This window comes from Oncorhynchus clarkii, chromosome 17 (genome assembly GCF_045791955.1).
Source record: "Oncorhynchus clarkii lewisi isolate Uvic-CL-2024 chromosome 17, UVic_Ocla_1.0, whole genome shotgun sequence".
In the NCBI taxonomy this organism is placed as follows: domain Eukaryota; kingdom Metazoa; phylum Chordata; class Actinopteri; order Salmoniformes; family Salmonidae; genus Oncorhynchus; species Oncorhynchus clarkii.
In genome coordinates, this window is record NC_092163.1 from 47353240 (window position 1) to 47380672 (window position 27433).

General features: G+C 42.2%; 1 protein-coding gene across 1 annotated transcript; it reads right to left on the reverse strand.

Moving 5' to 3' along the window:
• Nucleotides 1–13246: 13246 nt before the first annotated feature.
• Nucleotides 13247–27014, reverse strand: LOC139370991 (leucine-rich repeat flightless-interacting protein 1). The gene is made up of 6 exons (XM_071110947.1): nt 26691–27014; nt 24540–24614; nt 22205–22246; nt 21464–21625; nt 18682–18765; nt 13247–17331 (listed from the first exon to the last, which is right to left on the reverse strand). The coding sequence occupies exons 1-6, from the start codon at nt 26787–26789 to the stop codon at nt 16666–16668; spliced, it is 1128 nt and encodes a 375-aa protein (XP_070967048.1). The 5' UTR covers nt 26790–27014; the 3' UTR covers nt 13247–16665.
• Between the last annotated feature and the right edge of the window lie 419 nt (nt 27015–27433).

A 27433-nucleotide genomic window follows, 5' to 3' on the forward strand; every position in this document is an offset into this window, starting at 1 on the left:
AAACAATAAACATAAGATGAACCAGAGTTGACATTCCATGATTTGGAGATGGGGGAAATTAAATTGAAAGAAACGTTTGTCGCGGAGTAGGTTGGGATACGTAACTGGGCTATTAGGCACACGTGCTGAAAGACAAAGCCACCTTAGTATCGAATGGCCGTGCAACTTTGACAGCAGCCGGGCTGGAATACTGATTTTCGTTTTTTTCATTCCTGTTGATATTGCCTAAAGTTTAAAATTATTCTGACAATTGCTATAGAATCGCTGGAATTTACTGATATAAGTTCATAAAGGAACTTACTGAATTGTTTCTAGAAAGTATTTAAATAAGCCGCCGAGCTTAGTACAGACTTTGTTTTACAGACGCTAAAAGCTACACACTGATTTTGGGGTTTTTCTATTCTATCCATATTTCCTAAATATATAGAATTATTCTGACAATTGCTATAGAATCGCTCGAATTTACTGATATAAGTTCATAAAGGAATTTACTGAATTGTTTACAGAAAGTATTTAAATAATTCACTGAACAACTCTTAGTTGTCTAGAAATTCTATCTATATTTCCTAAAGAGCTAGAATTACTCTGAAAATTGTTATAGAACCGCATATATTCACTGATATATTGTTCCAAAAGGAAATCGCAGAATCATTTATAGAAAATACCTAAACGAATCGCTGAACAAATTCAAATAAAATACCGGTGAAATACACACGTGGCGGGCGTCACATACTGATAACCCCCTTTGTCTCGACCAGGGACAGGCTACGCATACAACGATAGAAATAAACACCACATAGTAAGGATTGAATATACCTAAATAACGCATTATACACATTATCAGACGAACTAGATAAAATGTCTGCAGCTACCACGCCCAAACTAAAATTCAATGAATATTTAGATCAGAGTATGATTGATAGAGCGGGAGGTAAAAAACAGTATGGGAAAGTGGAGAAAGTGTGGAAAGGATTACGGATAAGATGGACACAAGCAGGTTATTTTAGCGGAGGACCACCTACAGGGGGGAAACTCCAAGATATGCAGACAGAATTAGAGGACGCAGTAGAGCATGCAAAAGCGAGTGAGGCGGAGAGAAACAACATACACAGGTTCAAAAAAGTAGGTACAAGAGAGAGAGAGAGAGCAGAGGGGGAGCTCAAGATAGGTACATGGGCCATACAGGAGAGTAGGAGGGTGCTGCCCAAAAACACACCAGACATGATGGGCGTGGCTATTGTGGCGTCGGGGGATGTTAAAGCTCCGCCTGAGAACTTGCCCACGGCTCCCCCTGTCTCCGTTTCTCCCTCACTATATCCACAATTGACAATGGAGGCAGTTCAGCCCCAGCCATACTCAAAGGGACAAAATCACCGGAGCCCGTCACACAACCCATTCCTGCCCAGGGCACCTCCCACAATACAGGCTCCAGTTCTGAGAATAGACCAAGGGGAGTTAAAAGGGGAAATTACCCTGGGGATAACGGCTGGCCATATGGTATGTGAACAGTTCGAAACTGGGATTCCAGGAGCAGGAGACCTCCCCCAGGAACGGAGGCCGCAATGCTCCTCTGTGAACTCTCTCACCTCTGAAACCAGAGGACACTTACAAACAAGATTAGATTCAAACCACTTCTATCAGACGGATAGGGAGGACTGTCATCAGAACATGGATATCGGAAACGAAGAAGAAATTGACATGGTGCTCACCCCAGCTCCGATGGGAGCTCCAAACGTGACTAAGATGCAGGAGCTGCTGAAATCATCAATAGCTCGAGCTAAGGAACTCAGGGAGCTAATAGCTAACCAAGATAACAACAGAGAGGGAGCCTACCGTGTGGAAGGCATAATGAGAGGAACAGTAACCAAAGTTACCGAATCAATGGGGTCCGAAACACTCCGTCGGTCCTCCAGAATTGCTGATAGAAGAGAGCGAGAGCAGGAGATGGCAGGACAGTACCCCCTGCGACCGACACCAGGTGATGCACACACTGTGGAGTACCAGCCCTGGAAAATGACTGATTTAACAACACTGATGGGACAGATGCCTAGCCTACATGGAGGAGCTTCAGCGTGGCTACTTCAACTGCAGACACTTACGTCAGGCCTGCAACTCTGCCTAGGAGACATGAAAGCACTTCTAACAAGAGCCACCGACCACGGAACCATGGAGGCCCTCATGACAGCAGCTGACCTTGGATGGCGGGCCCCAACACTGCCCATAGACCACTTCCGTACCAGATTATGGGAAGTTCTACGGAGAGCATACCCTACAGAAAGAAACCATGCCACCTTATCCTCCTTTACAATCAACCCAGGTGAGCAACCTGCAGCATACCTGGACAGGGCTAAGACCACATGGAGATCGGTCCACGAAGAACCATTCGATCACACTGATACCACACTCAGCATGTGGAAGGAAATGGTGGTCAACGGGTGTCCCGGAGATGTTAAAACCAAACTCAGAGGAACGGTAGGGTTGTTTGCACTTCCTCTGACCCAATTCAACACTCATGTGCACCACCATGTGACCCAGCACAACAAGGAAAGAGGGGGTGCTGAGAGCCAGATGCAGTCCCTCCAGGTACAACTCCTGAAACTCCAATTGAAGGAAGCACAACAAGGAGAAAAACCTAAGAAACAGATGGTGGCGGAAGAAACGAAGGAGACGGGCACCAAAACAGACATCTCTCAAATAGTGGCCCAGACTATCTCCCAGATGATTCAACAGCAGGCCGGTCCTCAACCAGCCAACCCGGGGCCTTGGTATCCCCCGCAACCACAATTTGCATACCAGCCGCAATGGATACCAGGCCATCCAAAAAGAGGGGTTTGTTTCAACTGTAGAACTCCAGGGCACTACTCACGAGAGTGTCCATACCCACTCACACCACAACAACGCCAGTGGAACTCTACGAGAGGTCCATATGGGAAGGAAAGGGGTGGAAATAGACCTCAACAGTACGAACATCAGCAACCAGGACCCACACCCATGCATCAGCAACCCGCATACAACCAACCGCAGTTCCAGGGAATGACTGGGAGCACCATCCCCTGGTCATAAAAATGCCCACCACCCACGGCAGAAGAAGGAAACAGCAACTCCCAGACGGTTCACATGTCACCCTTCAATCAGCCATCAACCCTCAACCAGCATCGGCCAAATTAGCTGAAATCATCGGATTGACGCAGGTCCTCATCAGAGGAAAAGGAAAGACTGAATATCTATACAGACTCAGCCCATGCCCATGAAGCAGGCCACACTGATGGACCCAGAACTTTTATGAGAAACACATGGCCCCACACACGAAGGCAAACTAAAGACCCTCCAAAAAGGCCTCGCACATCTGGTGGCACCCTCACATAAAAAATATGACTGACTTAATTTATGACGATGATTTATTTTGTGACGAATGCAATGGTTGTGACAGACACAACCCAAAGAAACCATATCAAACACCAATGGGCTCATACGTAATACCTAATGCATGTTTTCAGGATATTAGTATAGACTACACCGACATGGGCCCCGAAAATGTATCTAAAGGCAAACTCTATCTCCTAGTCATAGTAGATAGGTTCTCCAAATGGGTAGAGGCAATACTAACAAAAGGGGAGGATGCTAGGTCAGTCTTTAAGTGGCTACAAACCAAACTAATACCCAGGTATGGCATCCCAAGACAAATCAAATTTGACAAATGGCTCACATTTAACAAACACCTGAGACAGGTGGAAGAAAGATTTGGCATAACCCACAGATTTGGATCTGTGTACAGGCCCCAATCCCAAAATCTGGTGGAACGTCAAACCAAAAGCAAAAGCTAAGATAGCTAAAGTATGTGCCTCATGGGATAATGACTGGTAGAGTCATGCATGGTCCACCAAGGGAGGGAGGTCATATGCCCGCCCTTGATGTACAACAAATTGTAATGTCTAATTATGTGAAAAAACTGACGGTTCTCTCTGCAGCACTCTCTACCCAGGTTCACAAGGTCCAGGAGGGGGAGCTGCCGGGGGACACGCCACTACTGAAGGTAAAGGTTGGTGACGGGGTGAGGGTTACAGTCCACAAGAGAAAGTGGCTGGAACCCAGGTGGACTGGACCGTACGAAGTGAAGGAGGTTACTTCACACTCAGTCCAGGTCAAAGGTAAATCAGGCAACACCTTGGCACCGCCTTACACATTGCACCCCAGCCCCAATTCCTTCTAGAACACTGACTGAAGTCAGAGCTGATTTGAGCGGCCTAAATTCGATTCCAAATGAAGACACTCCTTCCTCAGGTGATGCGGCATCAAACTCCGCCTCCCCTGAGAAGGGAACCTCGCCCAGTTAGAGGGAAATTTCTCCCTCTCTGGGTGAGGCTGGGGATATCTGGTCCCTTATTTGTGATATTCCTACTGATATTTGGAGTAACCCTAGGACTTTCACATGGTTAATTGAACAACTATTTCACCCTGCCACATCACATACACCAACCCCTACACATGTCCCTAACTCCTTTCCTGATATCACTCCCTCCAATCACTCCCGTCCCAAACGTAGCACTACACCTACAGACCCACCATGCAAACCAGACAAGGTTAGGAGCACCACCTTATGTATACCCACGATTGCAACCGCCACCTTTCTGCTATAGTTTTCACGTCTAATAGACGTGAAGAGGGGGATTTGTTATATAAATATTCATACACATAGCTCATATAAACAAAGACATTCCGTCGTAAGAACACATATACCCAGCCATAAGACTGACCCCCTCTTCCTTATATAAACACACATCTCATCTCCCTCTAACTGGCCGGTCCCAAGAGCAAAGAACTTTTGCTGTGCACCAATGGGGCCCGCTCTGGCTAGAGCAAGGCCCGCCTCCAACCCTCCGACCAGTCAAGAAGACCGAAACGACAAGACTCCACCTACTTTATTCTATGTATAAAAATGTATGTAACCATTGTATAGGTCTCTTTTTCACCTGGCTCCTTGCCGAGTTATGTGAACTAGGTCCGTGCACGTAAAACTGCGGGACAAGATATCTCTGACTCATTAAAACTGTCTTTCGTTACAACTGAAATCCACTCTGTCCAGCGTCCGTGATTTGGTCTCAACTCTCCAGTATTTGAACACTAACAATACCCTAGTCACACCCTGACCTCCTACGCCATAGAGAAACAAGGGCTCTCTGTGGTCAGGGCGTGACACAATAAAAATAAAAGATTAAGATGGGCAAGAGAACACAGACACTGGACAGACGAACTCTGCCATGAAGGCCAGCATCCTGGCATCGCCTCTTCACTGTTGACGTTGAGACTGGTGTTTTGCAGGTACTATTTAATGAAGCTGCCAGTTGAGGACTTTTCTTGATCAAATTGCATGGAAAACAACCACTTTTTGTGAATTATTAATTTACCATACTTACAAACCACTTAAAGTAAATGTACGTTACTGTATTGTACATAGGCAGGTCATCTAGGATTGTATTGTGCGTTGTTTTTCTTCATGGTGATGGAAAGTGTATAGGTAAAAACCTAGATGACCTGCCAAGTGGCTTGTTTCTGCTAGTTTCATCTTGTTCTTGATACCATTTTTTGTTTTGAGGTGTTTTGACTGATTTCATGTCAATGCTAGTATGGCAAAACAATTGCTAGCTAGCTAACTAATAACTGTAACGATGTATTTAAGAAACAACAAGTGCTCATTGTGCAAATGTAGTTAGTTATGTTTTAAACATTGGAGACAAAATATAGTTTACATGTTGTCAACAATCTATGCCAACCCCGTCTCGTTTTGCCGAAACGTGTTGTTTTGTTGCTAAACTACCAACCCATATACAGTAAACGTAAATTCGTTTTTGAGGCCAGGGTGGGGTAGCCTAGGCCTAACTGATGAACTCAGTGTTGCAGAGAAGGATCAGAAAGCGAAAGCCTGTTTTGAAAGTTATTGTCTTCTACATTTCCCACATAATTATTGATGTTATTGATTATTTTGATTTTCTCTCATTGTTCAGTTGTTCATCTCTTATTTGTTGTAGGTTAACAAATAAGAGATGTTTATATAAATCAGGTTTCAGTAAGCAGCCCAGGATAGTAATGCTTTCTAACTAGTGGCTATTCGCTTTGGATCTAGATTAAAATGTATTGTACACAGCAGCATGCAAACGTGGAGATATATTTGGATTCACATTGGTTTCACGGGTGATTGTGTGACATGTTGCCATTATGATAAAAGTCTAGATTCTGGCATAGGCCTACATCTGTTGTTTTCTGTATTTTTTTGTCTTGTAGATTTCCATTTTTCATCTGACAGACGGGTCCTATTGTCCTTGAGAGGGGTACCTCTCTCTCCCCCTCCTCTCCCCCATCCTCCTCTCCCCAGCTGTCACTTGAACCCCCTTTTCCCCCACCCTCAATGTCCAGAATAACCTCCAAACCCCCTCACGAACACACAGCCCCAATGGCAGGGTATAGAACAAGACCCAGTGGGCAGCCCCAATCCAGTAAATTGAGCCAGTTTAAATTGGTTTTCCTGGGGGAGACATCAGTGGGGAAGTCCAGCCTGCTGCTACAGTTTGTCAAAGGCCAGTACCGGGACTTCAGCGAGAGCACCATTGGGGGTAGAGTACCAACCACACATTACAATACAATATAGTATTCACCCCCCTTGGCATTTTTCCTATTTTGTTGCCTTACAACCTGGAATTAATGGATTTTGGGGGGGGTTGTGTCATTTCATTTACACTTCTTCCCTACAACTTTGAAAATGCAAAATATTTTTTATTGTGAAACAAACAAGACAAAAAAACAGAACTTGAGAGTGCATAACTATTCACCCCCCCAAGTCAATACTTTGTAGAGACACTTTTTGCAGCAATTACAGCTGCAAGTCCCTTCGAGGTCACAAGCTTTGCACATCTAGCCACTGGGATTTTTTCCCCAGCTCCTTCAAATTGGATGGGTTCCTCTGGTGTACAGCAATCTTTAAGTCATATCACAGATTCTCAATTGGATTGAGGTCTGGGCTTTGACTGCCATTCCAAGACATTTAAATGTTTCCCCTTAAACCACTCAATAGTTGCTTTAGCAATATGCTTAGAGTCATTGTCCTGCTGGAAGGTGAACCTCGGTCAGAGTCTCAAATCTCTGGAAAACTGAAGCAGGTGTCCCTCAAGAATTTCCCTGTATTTAGCACCATCCATCATTCTGACCAGTTTCCCAGTCCCTGCCGATTAAAAACACATCCCCACAGCATGATGCTGCCACCACCATGCTTCACTGTGGGGATGTTGTTCTTGGGGTGATGAGAGGTGTTGGGTTTGCACCAGACATAGTGTTTTCCTTGATGGCCAAAAAGCGCAATTTTAGTCTCATCTTACCAGAGTACCTTCTTCCATATGTTTGGGGAGTCACCCACATGCCTTTGGCGAACACCAAACATGTTTTCTTATTTTTTTCTGACCACTCTTCTGTAAAGCCCAGCTCTGTGGAGTGTACGGCTTAAAGTGGTCCTATGGACAGATACTCCAATCTCCGCTGTGGAGCTTTGCAGCTTCTTCAAGGTTATCTTTGGTCTCTTTGTTGCCTCTCTGATTAATGCCCTCCTTGCCTGGTCCATGAGTTTTGGTGGGCAGCCCTCTCTTGGCAGGTTTGTTGTGGTGTCATATTCTTTCCATTTTTGAATAATGGATTTAATGGTGCTCTGTGGAATGTTCAAAGTTTGAAATATTTTTTTAGAACCCAACCTTGATCTGTACTTCTCCACAACTTTGTCCCTAACCTGTTTGGAGAGCTCCTTGGTCTTCATAGTGCCTCTTGCTTGGTGGTGCCCCTTGCTTAGTGGTGTTGCAGACTCTGGGGCCTTTCAGAACAGGTGTATATATATACTGAGATCATGTGACAGATCATGCGACACTTTGATTGCACACAGGTGGACTTTATTTAACAAATGATGTGACTTCTGAAGGTAATTGGTTGCACTAGATCTTATTTAGGGGCTTCATAGCAAAGGGGGTGAATACATGCAGTTGAAGTCAAAAGTTTACATACACTTAGGCTGGAGTCATTAAAACTCATTTTTCAACCACTCCACAAATTTCTTGTTAACAAACTATAGTTTTGGCAAGTCGGTTAGGACATCTACTTTGTGCATGACACAAGTCATTTTTCCAACAATTGTTTACAGACCGATTATTTCACTTATAATTCCCTGTATCACAATTCCAGTGGGTCAGAAGTTTACATACACTAAGTTGACTGTGCCTTTTAAAACAGCTTCGAAAATTCCAGAAAATTACGTCATGGCTTTCTTTCCTGCATAATGACTCCCATCTTTTCCCTGTTAATCTCTCCATCTCTTCACCTTTCCTCTCACTTTTTCCACTCATTTGTAGTGAAGTAATTCTCCAACAATGCTAAGCGTCTGTTAATAATTTTCACCAGAAATGTTGCATATATCCCGCATTTACACTATACCACTGTGCAGAGGTTTGCGACAGATGTTTGAGAAGGACATTCATACCTGTCTAGCAGTACATCTTCCCTGTTTCCTCTGCTCATATCTCGTCTTTATTTTATATCCTGGATAGGAGACCTTTTGTATGAGCCAAAACCTGGGTGAGCGAGCTCCAGAAACTTATGGGTGCAACAAAGTGGAAAAAGTACCCAACTGTCATACCTGAAAATGATTCAAGTAAAAGCAAAAGTCACCCAGTAAAATTCTCCTTGAGTAGAAGTCTAAAATTATTTGGTTTAAAATATACTTAACTGTGCCACCAGAGACTCTGGGTTCGCGCCCAGGCTCTGTCGTAACCGGCCATGACCGGGAGGTCCGTGGGGCAACGCACAATTGGCCTATTATCGTCCGTGTTAGGGAGGGCTTGGCCGGTAGGGATATCCTTGTCTCATCGCGCACCAGCGACTCCTGTGGCGGGCCGGGCGCAGTGCGCGCTAACCAAGGTTGCCAGGTGCACAGTGTTTCCTCCGACACATTGGTGCAGCTGGAATCCGGGTTGTATGCGCGCTGTGTTAAGAAGCAGTGCGGCTTGGTTGGGTTGTGTATCGGAGGACGCAAGACTTTCAACCTTCGTCTCTCCCGAGCCCGTACGGGAGTTGTAGCGATGAGACAAGATAGTAGCTACTAACAATTAGATACCACGAAAAAGGGGTTAAAAAAAACATTAAAATATAGTATCAAAAGTAAAAGTATAAATAATTTTTAAAAATCCTTATATTAAGAAACAAGATGGCACCATTTTCTTTTCGGTTTTCTTTATTTACAGAAAGCCAGGGACACTCCAACACTCAGACGTCATTTACAAACAAAGCATATGTGTTTAGTGAGTCAGTAGGGATGACCAGGGATGTGTGGTTGATATGTGCGTGAATTTGACTATTTTCCTGTCCTGCTAAGCATTCAAAATGTAACGAGTACTTTTGTGTTTCAAGGAAAATGTATGGAGTAAAAAGTACAATATTTTCTTAAGGAATGTTGTGAAGTAAAAGTAGTAGTCAAAAATATAAATAGTAAAGTACAGATACCCCTAAAAACTACTTACGTAGTACTTTAAAGTATTTTTTACTTAAGTATTTTTACTTAAATACTTTACACCACTGGCAACAAGTCCGATCAGTCCGCTAACAGAGCGGTGGAGTATACGGTAGGCTCCTGTGTGTATACCTCACACCCAAGTTAGCGAGATAATGGCCAAAGGCTTGTTCAGTGATGTGTGTGTAGCAGGTCTACATTGCTGCTGGGTTTTTCGAGGATGTTCAGGGCTAAGCTGCTGACAAGTCTTCAAATTCATATGGTTGAAATTGGCTGGAGATGATACTGTGGCCTTCTTTCTCGAGGACTTCAATATTCTATGTTATATACTCAATGTTAGGAGACAAAACTCATCAAAACAAATCAACCAAAACAAATCATAATTCCTTTGACAGAGCATTTGTTTTTGCCATGGATAGTTTACTCCTCATCATGACACTGCTAAGGTATAGTGTCCCTATATATCCACAAGAGGGTGATAAAACCTCATGGTACACATAATATGAGCAGCTATCAATCACCTTGTTAATACCGTTGCCATCTCAACTATAAGCAACACATACTAGAATTGTTCTATGTGGTCATTTATGTTGACATGTCTTCTTTCTAGACAAGAAACTGCCCAAGAGTGAGCCACTGGGTGGAGTAGCAGGTAGTGCTCAGGTTCGAGGAGAATCGCCAGTAGATCTCAGGCAGCCTACCCAGACAACTCCAGCCCAGTGCTGTGGAAACAGAGGAGAGAAGGGGGAGAAGAGGAGAAGCAAACGGAGTGTACAAGGGTACCAAATGAAGGTGTTTCACAGCAAGCTCACAACTGAGGGAGAAGGGAAGGCTAAAGAGATTTTCCAGGGAAAAAAGGGAGAGAGAGAGAGCGATAGAAGTGCAGCATGCAAATGAAAGAGGGAGTTAAAGGAATTATAAGGGACAAATATACAGTGCCTTGCGAAAGTATTCGGCCCCCTTGAACTTTGCGACCTTTTGCCACATTTCAGGCTTCAAACATAAAGATATAAAACTGTATTTTTTTGTGAAGACAAGTGGGACACAATCATGAAGTGGAACGACATTTATTGGATATTTCAAACTTTTTTAACAAATCAAAAACTAAAAAATTGGGCGTGCAAAATTATTCAGCCCCCTTAAGTTAATACTTTGTAGCGTTACCTTTTGCTGCGATTACAGCTGTAAGTCGCTTGGGGTATGTCTCTATCAGTTTTGCACATCGAGAGACTGACATTTTTTCCCATTCCTCCTTGCAAAACAGCTCGAGCTCAGTGAGGTTGGATGGAGAGCATTTGTGAACAGCAGTTTTCAGTTCTTTCCACAGATTCTCGATTGGATTCAGGTCTGGACTTTGACTTGGCCATTCTAACACCTGGATATGTTTATTTTTGAACCATTCCATTGTAGATTTTGCTTTATGTTTTGGATCATTGTCTTGTTGGAAGACAAATCTCCGTCCCAGTCTCAGGTCTTTTGCAGACTCCATCAGGTTTTCTTCCAGAATGGTCCTGTATTTGGCTCCATCCATCTTCTCATCAATTTTAACCATCTTCCCTGTCCCTGCTGAAGAAAAGCAGGCCCAAACCATGATGCTGCCACCACCATGTTTGACAGTGGGGATGGTGTGTTCAGCTGTGTTGCTTTTACGCCAAACATAACGTTTTTCATTGTTGCCAAAAAGTTCAATTTTGAGGGCCTCCCGGGTGGCGCAGTGGTTAAGGGCGCTGTACTGCAGCGCCAGCTGTGCCATCAGAGTTCCTGGGTTCGCGCCCAGGCTCTGTCGTAACCGGCCTTGACTTGATTACACACAGGTGGATTGTATTTATCCTCATTAGTCATTTAGGTCAACATTGGATCATTCAGAGATCCTCACTGAACTTCTGGAGAGAGTTTGCTGCACTGAAAGTAAAGGGGCTGAATAATTTTGCACGCCCAATTTTTCAGTTTTTGATTTGTTAAAAAAGTTTGAAATATCCAATAAATGTCGTTCCACTTCATGATTGTGTCCCACTTGTTGTTGATTCTTCACAAAAAAATACAGTTTTATATCTTTATGTTTGAAGCCTGAAATGTGGCAAAAGGTCGCAAAGTTCAAGGGGGCCGAATACTTTCGCAAGGCACTGTATGTCAATGATCATGTCATCAGAATAAGACTCTTGATATTTATTGGAATGGAGCATCAAGTTCATCACCTTGAACTTTCACCACCCTGTGAAGTTCATCATAACTTCGTTCATAGCCTAATAAATTGCATCCTTTCCCGATTAGTCGTAGCGGGAGGACCACACAACATCATTGCGTGACTTCAAGTTTACTTCGATAAGATGGTTATTATATCAATATAGAGGCCTGGATGACATTTTTTACCCGACATGTACTTTACTCTCAGAACAAGGTTGGATGGAAACCTGGCTAGTGTGAGCTATTTATACCAGGGAATGGTTTGGTGCAGTGTCATAACGCTTAGACTGTTGGGGGTGAAGTAAGTGAATGGGTACACGTGCAGCTGTGGGAAGGGTGGAAGTGACCTTGTACGGGTCGAAAAAGAAGGGGTGACCAGCCACTCCATGCTCAAAGACAGACAAATGAGTACCTTAAAATATTTTTACACTCAGCAGTTCTCCCAGTAGGCTACAAATAGAAGGCCAATGGAACACATGTCATAGTGTGGGGTTATTAAGTTCTTGGCAAATGCTGTCAATCTGAGGACACTCAAAAAGGAAGTGACATCACATCGGTCTTTCAAGCGTTGTGGTCACACTGGGACAAAGGGATTAAGAAAGAGGCAGAGGCCAAATTTGGGTTTGCACTAAGCACACCGATCGTTTCTCCGAGAACACTTGGTCAAAACTCCCAGCAGTCCCTCCTATGGCTGCATATTAATGAGCTTTTACCAGATCTTTAAGCTTATTTGCCTCTTTCATCTTAGTGGGACATTTATTCTATTATTAGCTCTGCTTTAGTTTCCGAGTCGCTCAACAATATTATGTAGTCCCTAAGAGGATGTGACATAACATGTCAAGGATATTGTTTTGACCACATCTCCTTTACTAAATGTGCAATACTAAGGTGTTCTCAGTTGGCCTATACTACAGGGAATGAAGGTTTTATGTTGCATTTAGAAATAGAATGTATAGAACCATGCAGTTAACTGCAAGGCTACAGACCGTTCATGGGTGATGGTTGAACAAAATAGTGGGGTGGTAAAACAGAGGAACTAAGACAATGAAAAGCTAATTTTTTGTGGTTTGATGAAATCAACGTCCTTTATCCAATTTGCCAACTGCGACACTGCTTGTTATGTTTCCGTCCATGACAAGGCATGTTTTACCACAGACACATGGCTCCCTGCAAATATTACGGTTGTAAAGTTTCATATAATCCGCTGTTTCTGTGTATTATGTTTTCTAAACACAAAGTAGCCTATATCATTTTCTAATGGTGTTCCAACATACAATTATAAAAAGCACTATATGCCCACTGGATTTAATTTCAAGTCTTGTTTTATCAAGCTTTTTATCACAATGTGCATTGGCCCATAAATAATATCCTGTACTGCAGTCCAAATGTCTTGTATGTTTACGAATTAAGCGACTTTCTTATTGAATCCTTTACTTGTTTGTATTTTCTGTTCATGTGCAGTTTGATAATAAATCATTATTTAACATGACAACAGAAAACAATGTAAGCTGAAATAAAAACACGTGGCACTGTACAAAATATTTATTCTTTAAAAGAATAGAATTCATTCAAAAAATACATACTTTAACTATTTGGTGAAAATATGATAAAGCATAAGCATTACCACTCAGGAACATGTTTTCCCCATATTTTTTTGTTGCCATTTTAGAACATAATATGATGCAGCAAACCCTGTTTGGAGGTGCAAATCACAAAACTAGTGCAAATTTACATTAGCAGAGGCATGCTGAAATAACACACACTTTGTGCCAAGACTCTGCTGAAAAACAACTTTTATATCAAAGTTGCTTTCAGAAAAAAATACCTAAATGTTCAAGATAAATTGTGACATCAAGGAGCATTGGATAAGACACAACCATTCACCAACATAACAGGTAGTATTGCACATTTAGAAACCTCCCGAGTAAAGTACATATTGTGCCTTCAGAAAGTATTCATACCCCTCAAATTTTTTCCACATTGTTGTTACAGCCTGAATTTAAAATGGATTAAATTGAGATTGTGTCACAGATCTACACACAATACCCCATAACGTCAATTTGTAATTGTTTTAATACATTTATACAAATTATTTGAAAATGAAAAGCTGAAATGTCGAGCCAATAAGTATTCAACCCTTTCGTTATTGCAAGCCTAAATAGGTTCAGGAGTAATAATGTGCTTAACAAGTCAGATAATAAGTTGCATGGACTTGCAATAGTGTTCAACATGATTTTTAAAATGACTACCCCATCTCCGAGAGCTACTTTAACCATATCTACATGTACATTCTACATCAATTAGCCTGTATGTAGCCTCGCTACTGTATATAGTCTGTCTTTTTACTGTTGTTTTATTTCTTAACCTACCTATTGTTCACCTAATACCTTTTTTGCACTATTGTTAGAGCCTGTAAGTAAGCATTTCAATGTACACCTGTTGTATTCAGCGCACATGACAAATAAACTTTGATTTGATTTCTGTACCCCACACATACAGATAATTGTAAGGTTGCTCAGTCAAGCAATTAATTTGAAGCACAGATTCAACCACAAAGACCAGGGAGGTTTTCCAATGGTTCGCAAAGGGCACCTATTGGTAGATGGGTAAAAAAGCAGACATTGAATATCCCTTTGATCATGGTGCAGTTATTACACTTTGGATGGTGTATCAATACACCCAGTCACTACAAGTACAGTCACCCTTCTTTAAGGAAAGTAAGGAACCTGCTCAGGGATTTCACCATGAGGCCAATGGTGATTGTAAAACAGTGACAGAGTTTAATGGCTGTGAATAGAGATAACTGAGGATGGATCAACAACATTGTAGTTACTCCACAATACTAACATAAATGACAAAGTGGAAAGAAGGTAGCCTGTACAGAATAAACTAGGAATAGAGCTAAGCACAGGCAAAATCCTCCAGGAAAACTTGGTTCAGTCTGCTTTCCAACAGACACTGGGAGGCAAATTCACCCTTCAGCAGGACAATTACCTAAAACACAAGGCCAAATATACATAGGAATTGCTTACCAAAACATTGAATGTTCCTGAGTGGCTTTGTTACAGTTTTGACTTAAATCGTCTTGAAAGTCTATGGCAAGACTTGAAAATGGCAAGACTCAAATGGCTGTACAGCAATGATCAATAACCAACTTGACAGAATTTGAAGATTTTTAAAAAAAGAATAATGTGCAAATATTGTACAATCCAGGTGTGCAAATCTCTTAGAGGCTTACCCAGAAACTCACAGCTGTAAGTGCTGCCAAAAGGTGATTCTAACATGTATTGACTCAGGGGGTTAAATACTTATGCAAATTAGATATTTTTGTGTTTTATTTTCCAGTAATACAATGTTATTTGATTTTTTTTCCCACTTTGACAGAGTATTTTGTATAGATCGTTAACATAAATGACAATTAAATCCATTCCACTTTGTAACAACAAATGTGGAAATGGTCAAGGTGTGGGAATACTTTCTGAAGACTATCTCCCGCAGAAACAGAAATTCAGGCAATAAACAGAATATAAATCACGTCACAAGTATCAGTTAGGAATTATTTCAGTGTGTTTCAGTGTGCTTTCGAACTTGACATCCATTTAACTACCAAGAGCTGCATTCTGACTTGAGATAAAGTCTAACACACAAAACCTAGTGTTGAAGGCATTGTAAGATTTGCCCCCAAGTTCATTACAAACGCAGTATCTGTTGAAAATGTTCAACAATGTAAGGATTGGAAAACAGATCAATTCCATTTGACCTCGCTAGTGTCAAACATGGACAGGAATGTTGATAAAGTATGCGTCCCAAATTACACCCTATTCCCTTTATATTGCCCTGGTCAAAAGTAATGTACTAAAAAGGGAATAAGGTGCCTTTGGGACTATGCAAAAATCTCCTAAAAAGATTAATAGGTAGCAATGTTTATGTAACTCTTTCCAAGTCAAAAGATTATCCTCAGATTTTATGTTAATGGTTATGGGAAGAGAGAAGAAAAACAAAGGGTACATTGTCCAGCAATGCCAGATACAAAATAACATGTAAGGTCTACCAATTCAGTAGTTTCACTGTGACTGTGCAAACATGACCTGACAAGTAGCATGCAGTACTGTTACTGTACATATACATTATCAGGTATCCTTAAAGTTTTACTATTAAATGGAATGTCGTTACTTTTTAAATCATGCTAGTATCGTACTAAAGCTAGATTAAATTCAGTTACATCTTTCAAGTTAATCTTCCATATTCATAAAATGCATTAAGGTGAGCCAGGAAAGGCACCAAATCCTTCTTGAAGATCAAATGAAATGTCCCTGTGAAGGCCAGTGAGGCAGTGAAAACATTATGGTTTTATACCCATAAATGGAATTATTCAAATATATAGTAGCTAGCTCCTTGGCTGCCTGCTATTGTGATTACAATCTTGCCAGCGTCTAAACTTAAGAGCATAAAAACAACTATAATCGTCTTAATCTACGAATCACATAGTTTGCCTGTTTAGAATGCAAAAGGTCTGACATATCTGATAGTTCAGTGTACGCAAACAGTCTTGTGTGATTATCAGTCACTAAGAAACAGAGAGAGGTCATTTGCCTTTTGTGCCGAACAGCAGGGGGGGGGGGGGGGGGGAACACACAAAAAACACGTAAGTGCAACCTTGCAAGTCGTGCCAAACATGCGGATGGAGAGAGATTGGCTGTAGGCATGACTGGAATTCCACGCTGCCTGGTAGCATTAAGACAACTCCCAAGATTGACTCTACCCTTCTATATGTGTAAATGGAGAGTACAGGTCCAAGAACATAAGACGTAATAAAAAACTGGATGCACGTAAGTCTCTTCGGATAAAAGCGTCTGCTAAATGGCATATATTATCAAGAGGCGGACGGAGCGAGAGCAGTGATCTCAGAAGATTTGATCCTTCGTAGCACAACAGTTCTGCAGCTCTTACGACAGAATGCAAGATTCATTGGGGTTTTTGAGGCTCTTGGGTTCGTTGCCATTCGACAGGTCTCCCTCATCATCTACTGGGGAGCCTTCATCATGGGGCAGCCTTGGCCCGTCACCCTCTTCCAGCTCGGGCATGTCAGCGCAGGCATCTTCATAGGCACTGATGCTGTCTGTGTCATTGTTCCTGTCGGGGGAGAGGTCACGCCCGTTCTCCTCCTGATTGCTCCCGGGGGTCTGGCTACCGAGTGACAACGGCCCAAAGGTCTTGTTGACTATCTTTGTGAACTTGGTGAAGCTGTCCTGTGCCCCATCTGCTACATCCTCAGAGGACACCAGCCGGGCAACGTGGAGAGGAGAGGCCCGGGTCATACTGTCAGAAGGCTGCTCCCCCCTCCCCTTTTTGAAGAAGGAAGCGAGCAGCCCCCCAGTGCTGGTCTCAGATGATAGCCCGTTGTTGGGCCCGGGGCCCTCACTGTCCAATCGGATAATAGAGAGAGGTGCATCTTGGCGAGAATTGTCCTCATCCCTTGGTGCATCCCTGATTTGTTCCTGTGCTCCCTTTTTGATTTTCATCTCTGGGGCTTGTTGTCTAGCCATCTCATCTTCCCTCTCCTGCTCCTTGACAAGTGTGTACACTGGGACCGCTGATATGGTGTTCCTCTCCTGTGGAACAGTATGATACAACAGCTATATTAATAATGTTCACATCAGGGTTGTGTCCCAAATGGCACCCTATTCCATATATGGTGTACTACCTTTGACCTGGCTCTGGTCAAATGTAGTGCAATATATAGGGAATAGGGTGCCATTTGGGACACAAAACTGTACAGACCTAAGTACAGCAGGGAAACAGGAAGAACATTTTACATTTTGATTTTCATACTGTGCAACCAGATAAAATGTCAAGGCTAGAGGTGGGTGATATGAAAACCAGATTCAACAAGTACAGTCATATAATGCTGCTACTATTACAAATATGAGTCCAAATCTCTGTCAAATTAATTGTATAGCCTCGTCTCTGGTACATCTTGTGCTACACTGTATCAATATATTCATAGCTTGATTTGCATGGCTTGAGGCATTGGCTGGGAAATTAGCCAGGCCAATTGTCACGTGGCCGTTTCCTGATTGCAATAGGAAACAGGCAGCATCTGTATGTCTGTCAGTAATTGGACAGGGCATCCTACTGCAGAGCTGAGCAAGCACTGGGTACAAGGCCGAGGCCATTTGACGGGACACACACAACCTTCTGTCACACTGGACTTACCCAACCACAAGTCCATGCTGATGATCAGATGACCAAATTATTACAACCAATGTATCAGTCAATGCAAAAATGTTTTTGTTTGAAAATCTGAGGTTTCTTAAAGTGAGGAGGATATAGAATATAGAGGCAGCTAGGATATATTGTTGAGCTCTTCTTAGGGCTTTAAATTGCAAACAGGCAACTCCCTTCTAATCTGCCCCAAGCCTCAGTAGCAGATAAATGGACTGTGATAAGGATGCGGGTTGAACCCTGAGGGAAATTTGTCCATCTTATATTGTGCTGTGTGCTGCTCTCTTTAGATTAGAGTACAAAATGTACTCCACAGGACTCTAGTCAACACGTAGCAAGTATAACTTTATCAAACATATCTCATTTTATAGGCTTTGGGCCAGAACAAATATCTGTCAATCATTTAAAATTGCCCTACTTTAGGAATGATAATGTGCATGCACACACACACACACACACACACACAGAGTGAGAATAACAGGTATGGTGGGAGGTTGTCGCCCAGGCTGGAATTTCCCAGCAGCTGAAACACTTCATTCTGTCAAGTTCAGCAAAGCACAGTTGAGCTGAAAGAACAAGAGAACACTCCCCTGACAAACGAAAGAGTTACGCAACTAACCAGAGCTGGCATGCAGCAACAAGCCATTAGTCACTCTTTATGCCCAAAACCAGGAAGCCTGCTGTACTTGTCTCTCTTTCTATGATTATGTAAGCCCATCCTCCTCATCCCCCATTACCTCTTTTAGCCTCTCCACCTCCTGCATCAGAGAACTGACGATGTCCTCCAGCTTCCTCTTCGCCTCTCTCTCTCGCTCCACCTCCTACAAGTGCAGAGAGACACATTAGCAGCGTCAGTCCATTTATGACCCTTTAGATCAATTCAGCAGAGGGTAGTTAAGTGTTTTAGAGTGTTGGTTCTTAAAACGGTGTGTTGGGACCCACAGTTGGTACACAGGAAATTGGACATTCCTACTGGAGCATTGCGTTGCTCCACGAGGACCTTTTTACATGTACAGTGCCTTCAGAAAGTATTCAGACCCCTTGACTTTTTCCGCACTTTGTTGTTACAGCCTTATTCTAAAATGTATTATATAAATACAAACCCTAGGCAATCTACACACAATACCCCATAATGACAAATAAAAAACAGGTTTTTCAAAATTGCTGCAAATGAATTACAAATAAAAAACAGAAATACCTTATTTACATAAGTATTCAGACCCTTTGCTATGAGACTCGAAATTGAGGCGAGGTGCATCCTGTTTCCATTGATCATTCTTGAGATGTTTCTACAACTTGGAGTCCACCTGTGGTAAATTAAATTGATTGGACATGATTTGGAAAGGCACACACCTGTCTATATATAAGGTCCCACAGTTGACAGTGCATGTCAGAGAAAAGAAAAACAAGCCAGGAGGTCGAAAGAATTGTTCCGTAGAGCTCCAGGTCAGGATTGTGTCGAGGCACAGATCTGGAAGGGTACCAAAAAATGTTTGCTGCTTTGAAGGTCCCCAAGAACACAGTGGCATCTATCATTCTTAAAAGGTAGAAGTTTGGAACCACCAAGACTCTAACCTAGAGCTGGCCGCCTGGCCAAACTGAGCAATCGGGGGAGAAGGGCCTTAGTCAGGGAGGTAACCAAGAACCTGATGGTCACTCTGACAGAGCTCTAGAGTTCCTCTGTGGAGATGGGAGAACCTTTCAGAAGAACAACCATTTTTGCAGCACTCTACCAATCAGGCCTTTATGGTAGTGGCCAGATGGAAGCCACTCTTCAGTAAAAGGCACATGACAGCCTGCTTGGAGTTTAACAAAGGCACCTAAAGACTCTCAGACAATGAGAAACAAGATTCTCTGGTCTGATGAAACCAAGATTGAACTCTATGGCCTGAATGCCAAGCGTCTGAAAACCTGGCACCATCCATACGGTGAAGCATGGAGGTGTCAGCATCATGCTGTGGGGATATTGTTCAGCGGCATGGACTGGGAGACTAGTCAGGATCGAGGGAAAGGTGAACAGGGCAAAAGTACAGAGAGATCCTTGATGAAAACCTGGTTCAGGACCTCAGACTGGGGCAAAGGTTCACATTCCAACAGGACAACGACCCTGAGCACCTAGCCAGGATAACACAGGAGTGGCTTTGGGACAAGTCTCTGAATGTCCTTGAGTGGCCCAGCCAGACCCCGGACTTGAACCCGAACATCTTGTAGAGACCTAAAAATAGCTGTGCAGCAACACTCCTCATCCAACCTGGCAGAGCTTATGAGGATCTGCAGAGAAGAATGGGAGAAACTCCTCAAATACAGGTGTGCCAAGCTCGTGACATCATACCCAAGAAGACTTTAGCCTGTAATGGCCGCAAAAAGGTGCTTCAACAAAGTACTGAGTAAAGGGTCTGAATACTTAAACTACCGTTAAAAAGTTTGGGGTCACTTAGAAATACCTTGTTTTTTAAGGAAAAGCACATTTTTGTTCATTAAAATAACATGAAATTCATCAGAAATACAGTGTAGACATTGTTAATGTTAGAAATTACCATTGTAGCTGGAAATGGCTGATTTTTAACGGAATATCTACATAGGCATTTGGAGGCCCATTATCAGCAACCATCACTCCTGTGTTCCAATGGCATGTTGTGTTAGCTAATCCAAGTCATTTTAAAAGGCTAATTGATCATTAGAAAAACCTTTTACAATTATGTTAGCACAGCTGAAAACTGTTGTTCTGATTAAAGAAGCAATAAAACTGGCCTTCTTTAGACTAGTTGAGTATCTGGAGCATCAGCATTTGTGGGTTCGATTACAGAGTCAAAATGGTCAGAAACAAAGAACTTTCTTCTGAAACTCGTCAGTCTATTCTTGTCCTGAGAAATTAAGTCTATTCCATGCGACAAATTGCCAGGAAACTAAAGATCTCTTTAGCTTTTCTTTAAAAAACAAGGACATTTCTATGTGAACCCAAACTTGTGAATGGTAGTGTACGTAAATGTGATTTCATAATTTTGTTTTTTATAAAATGAGCAAAAATGTATTTAAAAAAACACTTTTTCCTTGTCATTATGGAGTATTGTGCGTAGATTGATGAAGTAAAAAAACTTTTATACATTTTTGAATAAGGTTGTAACGTAACAAAATGTGGAAAAATACAAGGGGTCTGAATACTTTCCGAAGGCACTGTATATTACATGTACATTCCATTTTGGCAATTTATCCAGAGAAACATACAGTCAGTACATTCTGCTAAAGGTTGGTAAGACAACCACATATCACAGTTACTGCAAGGAAAAACATTCCTCAATAAATTTGTCTATCAGCTATTTTTAGAGCGATGACCCCACCCTTAAGCCTCTCGGAATGTGGCTTTAGCGGATTCATGGCTAGAAAGGAGTGAGTGCGTCCTAAATGGCACCCTATTCACTATATAGTGCACTCTCACTATAGGCGCTGGTCAAAAGTAGTAAACTATGTAGGGAACAGGGTGCCATTTGGGAAGCATCTAGTGTGTATGACTAGGTGTACCATGGTGGCGTGGCTGGCCTCTCTCTGGGCCTCAGCCAGCATCTCCTCGGCCCCCTCCAGGGCGTCCTGCAGAACGTCCACCTGGAACAACAGAGTCTCCCGCTGCAGCTCCAGCCCACGCAGCTCTTGCAACACATCGTCGTAGCTCGCCTGCAGGTCATTCTGCATGAGAGATGTATTCATTAGTCATCAGTGGGCAGCTTGATTGATGTATACACAGGCATATCAGCTTCATATGGCTAAGAGAAAAATGATCTGTACCAAATGGCATCCTATTCCCTTTATAGTGTACTACTTTTGACAAAAGTGAATAGGGTACCATTTGGATCTCAGACAAACAATATACATTAGGCATGACAGTGTGCAGCTTCATCTAATCACACTAGCAACAACAGTGGTTTAATTAACATGTGATTTACTCATCAGCTGTTGGATAATGATGTCATTGCTCTGATCGCTATTTCTGGCCCATGGTCGTCCTTATCTGCGTCATACCAGGGTTGTCTTCTTTATATGGTAGAGTTACTGGCATTACAACACATAATCGAACTGGAGCAAAGTTATTTCTAATATATTTCTGGGCTATTTGGTGTTAGCTTCATAAAGAGTGTGCACCCTTTGAATATGCAGCACAGGCTGTGAGAATGTCTAATTTGACATCCAGTAGAACTGGTTATACTGCTAAAATATGAAAAAGTTATCCTGCAAAACATAATTAAAACAGCTTGTGCGGATAATCACCATCTCAGGGAGTTCCATCAGTTCCTGATCTTCCACAGACTGCTGAAATGACCAAGACAAAGGTAAACAAGACTCATCAACAAGTAATATATGAGAAGTTTGAGTATACTCTGTACATTTAATAACAGTGATAGAATCAGAAGTAATCATGTTTAAAATGACAGACCATAGTAGGCCAGTGTCCGAAATGGCACCCTATTCCCTATATAGTGCACTACTTTTGACCAGAGCCCTATGGGGAATAGGGTGGCATTTGGGCCGCAAACCTAATTATGCCAGTAACTTCAGGCCATTTCCATGTAAAAGGATCCATGAGCACCAACATGTGAAGTTCATAGGAGCACATCAAATTTAGTGTCAAATGAAAGCTACCCAGTGTTCTAAGACACTGTATCTCGGCGCAAGAGACGTCACTACATTCACTGGTTCGGTTCCAGGCTGTATCACATCCGGCCGTGATTGGGAGTCCCATAGGACGGCGCACAATTGGCCCAGCATCGTCCAGGTTTGGCTGGGGTAGGCCGTCATTGTAAATAAGAATTTGTTCTTAACTGACTTGCCTAGTTAAATAAAAGGTTACATTTAAAAAATGTTAATTAAATTCTCCAGGCACCACTACTCTCCTGTTAATGTCACCTCTCACTGACACCTACCCATGAGGCCCCTCTCTTTCCATTTACTGTAACCAGCGAACTCACCCAATGAGCACCGACCGACACCGGTCCATGGACGTTGAGAAGTAGTTGAAATTAGTCTTATGGCTTGAGGGAAGAAAATGTTAAGAAGCCTCTTGGACCTAGACTTGGCTCCGGTACCACTTGCCATGCAGTAGCAGAGAGAAGAGTCTGACTAGGGTGGCTGGAGTCTTTGACAATTTTTAGGGCCTTCCTCTGACACTGCCTGGTATAGAGGTCCTGGATGGCAGGAAGCTTGGCCCCATTGATGTACTGGGCCGTACGCACTACCCTCTGTAGTGCCTATGCGATCTGAGGCCGAGCAGTTGCAACCAGTTAGGATGCTCTTGATGGTGCAGCTGTAGAACTGTTTGAGGATCTGAGAACCCATGCCAAATCAGTCAATTGAAAAAAAAAATGTTTGACCCTAATGTAATGGATTTCACATGACTGAGAATGCAGATATGCATCAGTTGGTCACAGATAGCTTTAAAAGGTAGGGGCATGGATCAGAAAACCCCTCAGTATCTGGTGTGACCACTATTTGCCTCATGCAGCGCAACACATCTCCTTCGCATAGAGTTCATCAGGCTGTTGATTGTGGCCTGTGGAATGTTGTCCCACTCCTCTTCAAGGTCTGTGCGAAGTTGCCGGATATTTGTGGGAACTGGTCCACGCTGTTGTACACGTCGATCCAGAGCATCCCAAACATTCTCAATGGGTGACATGTCTGGTGAGTATGCAGGCCATGGAAGAACTGGGACATGTACAGATCCTTGCGACATCAAATCAAAGTTGATTTGTCACGTGCTCCGAATACAACAGGTATACAGTGAAATGGAGCTGTGCATGATCATGCTGAAACATGAGGGGATGATGGGGGATGAATGGCATGACAATGGACCTCAGGATCTCGTCACGGTATTACAATCGATAAAATACAATTGTGTTTGTTGTCGGTTGCTTATGCTTGCCCATACCATAACCACAACTTCACCATGGGGCACTCTGTTCAACATTGACATCAGAAAACCCCTCACCCACACAACGCTATACACGTAGTCTGCGGTTGTAAGGCTGATTGGACGTACTGACAAAATGTCTAAAACAACGTTGGAGGGGGCTTATGAACATTCAATTATCTAGCAAAGTTGATCAACAAATTTCATGGGCATTCCTTCAATCAGTATGCCAATTGCACGCTCCCTCAAAACTTGAGACATCTGTGGCATTGTGTTGTGTGACAACTGCACATTTTAGAGCGGCCTTCTATTGTTCCCAGCACAAGGTGCACCTGTGTAATGATCATGCTGTTAAATCAGCTTCTTGATATGCCACACCTGTCTGTTGGATGGATTATCTTTGCAAAGGAGAAATGCTCACTAACAGGGATGTAATCAAATTTGTGCACACAATTTCTGAGAAATAAGCGTTATGTGCACATGGAATATTTCTGGGATCTTTTATTTCAGCTCATGAATGCAACACTTGACATGTTGAGTTTATATTTATGTTCAGTGTACTCCTTTTGTATAGATTTGTACGGCTTGTTTAACTTTGCAATCAATGGTTTTTGTTTGGCATACATCTAAATGTGAAAACTTGAGTCTGCATCATTCTGTTAGCATGGAATTGCCCTTCATCCATTACACTTATTATACCTGACTCCCACTTCTCCTCTTGAGGGTCCCCCCTCTGCTGTCACTGTGCGTCAGACGCCTGGTCGAACTCTCCGTCTGACAAAGGAACAAAAATACATCTCAGGCAGAGCCATAATAGAGTGGCGAGGAGAAGCTCCGACGACCCTTCGTGCCAGGAAGTAAAATAGTCAATCATTGTAGCAATTGGCGCGTTGTAGAGTTGCTATTTTCTCGTGACAGTTAAATTGTGACATTCCTGCATTGCTCATTATACTAACAATGTCTGAATTAATCACCAAATACGGTAGTCAGTTTAAAAAGGTTAAGGGTACAGGACTGTGTACATATCTGGCTGTGTTGGCAAAATCACTAGATATCCAGTCGAGCCAAGGGGAGAGGATGCCTGTTGTCACAGTTCCAAGACCAGTCAGAAACGTCCGGTAATTTACACTAATTGATCTCAACTGAACTTCGATCCGCGTTAACTAGCAGATATCCTTCGCCACCGTCGTCATATGCCAAATATCTCGAACCAATCATGACTATTCAACAAAATAAAATGAGATATAATTTTCACGTTTCTTAGTAACATGATTGTATAACTAGCAAAGTTGTTGAGGCTGCAGTATTTATGAAGTTTGGAAATAAGGACAAACTAGCATAGTTCAGCTAGCCAGCTTGTTTAGCCAGGGAACACGAGCTCCGCCCTAGTACGCAGCTGGGCGCACTAGGCTAATTTAGGAGACTTTATGCACTGATATCAGGAGCTAGAGAAACGAATTAATCATATTTGAGGAGCGTGAATTGATATTATAGAGTGGTGAAGAGGAGTCTACCGAGTCTGGACGCAATTTCACCATACATGTGTTTCTTTATCAGGGTTCACTCAAATCGTTTCAATATTGACAGTTACAGCTGATTTCGGGATTGTATATGTTTACAAAAGCGTGTGGGAATAACTGTTTACATCCAATAGTCAGCTGGTATATGTTAAGATGATTTAGCAGGCCCATCAATAAAATCTATACCATCCCCAAGCCTTTTAAACAAAGTGAAGAGCAGGCTATATGATGCCGGATGCTTATTTTACAGATAGGTATGAGGTCTCCAGTGATGCTCAATCGAATGAGTGTCCTGCTATTGAAAATTAGCCTACATGTTATCACATAGTTACATATATTTAGGGTTAAGGCTAGATAATGATGCGGGAGGATTGTTTTACAGATGGATTCATGAGTGATGCTCTATCAAATGAGTGGGCTATTGCTACTGTTTAATAGCCTAGGCTACATGTCAACACAATTTATATTCATTCATACAGCATATGGATAGAAACATGGATTTTAGGCAAACCTCTAGGTCCAGTTCTGGTAGGTCTACCAATAAGAAAATAATTAAAGAAACGTATGATGAACTACTGATGACTGAATTCTAACTACATTAGTCATGCAATGTGTCGTCCCTATTCTATGCACGCTGTAAGAAAGCAGCCATACTTGTTTTTTTACTTGTGCCCTAATGGGGTAGACACTAGACAGAGATTAGGAGAATAAACCATTTTTCTCTGGCGTTTAAGTAGCAAGCTAAACATAAGGCTATTCAGATGTCCATAGTTTGGTTACAATCAGGGCCGGACTACCGCATTTCGAGCCCCGGTACACCGACCTAGTCTGCATTTATCAATGTGCCATAAGGTAGCCTGATTTCAGATGTCCATGTAGACTAAACAGGATTATGAGGAAAATGATTCTTCTTGCAAACCATATTTATCGTTTATAAACGTTTTAAGTGAACTATTATATGTATCGGACAATCCACAATAATCACATTACGTGTGCACGTAACCGTATTCAATTTAACACCACATGCTATAGTAACACTGGGATGAGAGTCGAAATGAAAATGAGCAGTAGGGTACACAGAAGGGTTAAAAACCACAAAGTAAACAAACTCCTAGAAATATAAACAGGCAGTGGCTTACTGTAAGAGGATGAATCTTCTCGACTGTAACCACTAGTAATGTTGCCAAGGCTAAGCTGGCTAAATGTAAATGTTAGTAGGATATGCTACAATCTCAAATTACTCAATAAAAATAGATAATTGAGAAAATAGACTATATGCCTCATGTAAATGTCGTATTAAACAAAGACGACGTGATTTCTCGACGCTCACCTCCTTGATAATGTTGCGAAGTGACTCATCCTCGCTCACTCCCCGAGAAAGCGTCCTTTTCCTCGGTGACCCAGCTCTTTCCAATGCCCCGGAATGCATTTTTCTAGTAGCCTACGATACGCAAAAAAATATGAATACTGTTCTTAAAAAAACTAGATTAAATGAGGGCAGTCAACACACCCGAGTAATGTTTTGTGTGGTGTGGATGAAGATATCGCGACAGAATGAACTGGCTCCCTGATTGTGGGGGAAGGTTAACAAAACTGTAACGTGGGCGGAACCTGTTTGTCTCTGTGTTGCCTTTAGGGTTGAACGTTTTCTGAGTCAAGATAACTTTCGCAGTCAAAAAGCAAGCCGATATCTACCGCTCAAACATGAACATGTAACAGTAACCTAATCAAAACAGTTCTGTAGGAATGAGGTTTGTGCAGTAGGCCTAATACATTATCACAGCATATTGGCTTTATGCCTGGCTTGCAAATATTCTTCTCCTCAGACCATATTATAAAATCAAACTTTATTTGTCACATGCGCCGAATACAACAAGTGTAGACCTTACCGTGAAATGCTTACTTACAAGCCATTAACCAACAGTGCAATTCGAGAAAGAGTTAATAAAATATTAACAAAATAAAAAAACTATAAAAACTAACACAATCAAATAACAATAATGAAGCTATATACAGGGGGTACCCTCTTAACAACTGTCTTGGTGTGTTTGGACCATGATAACACAAAATGAG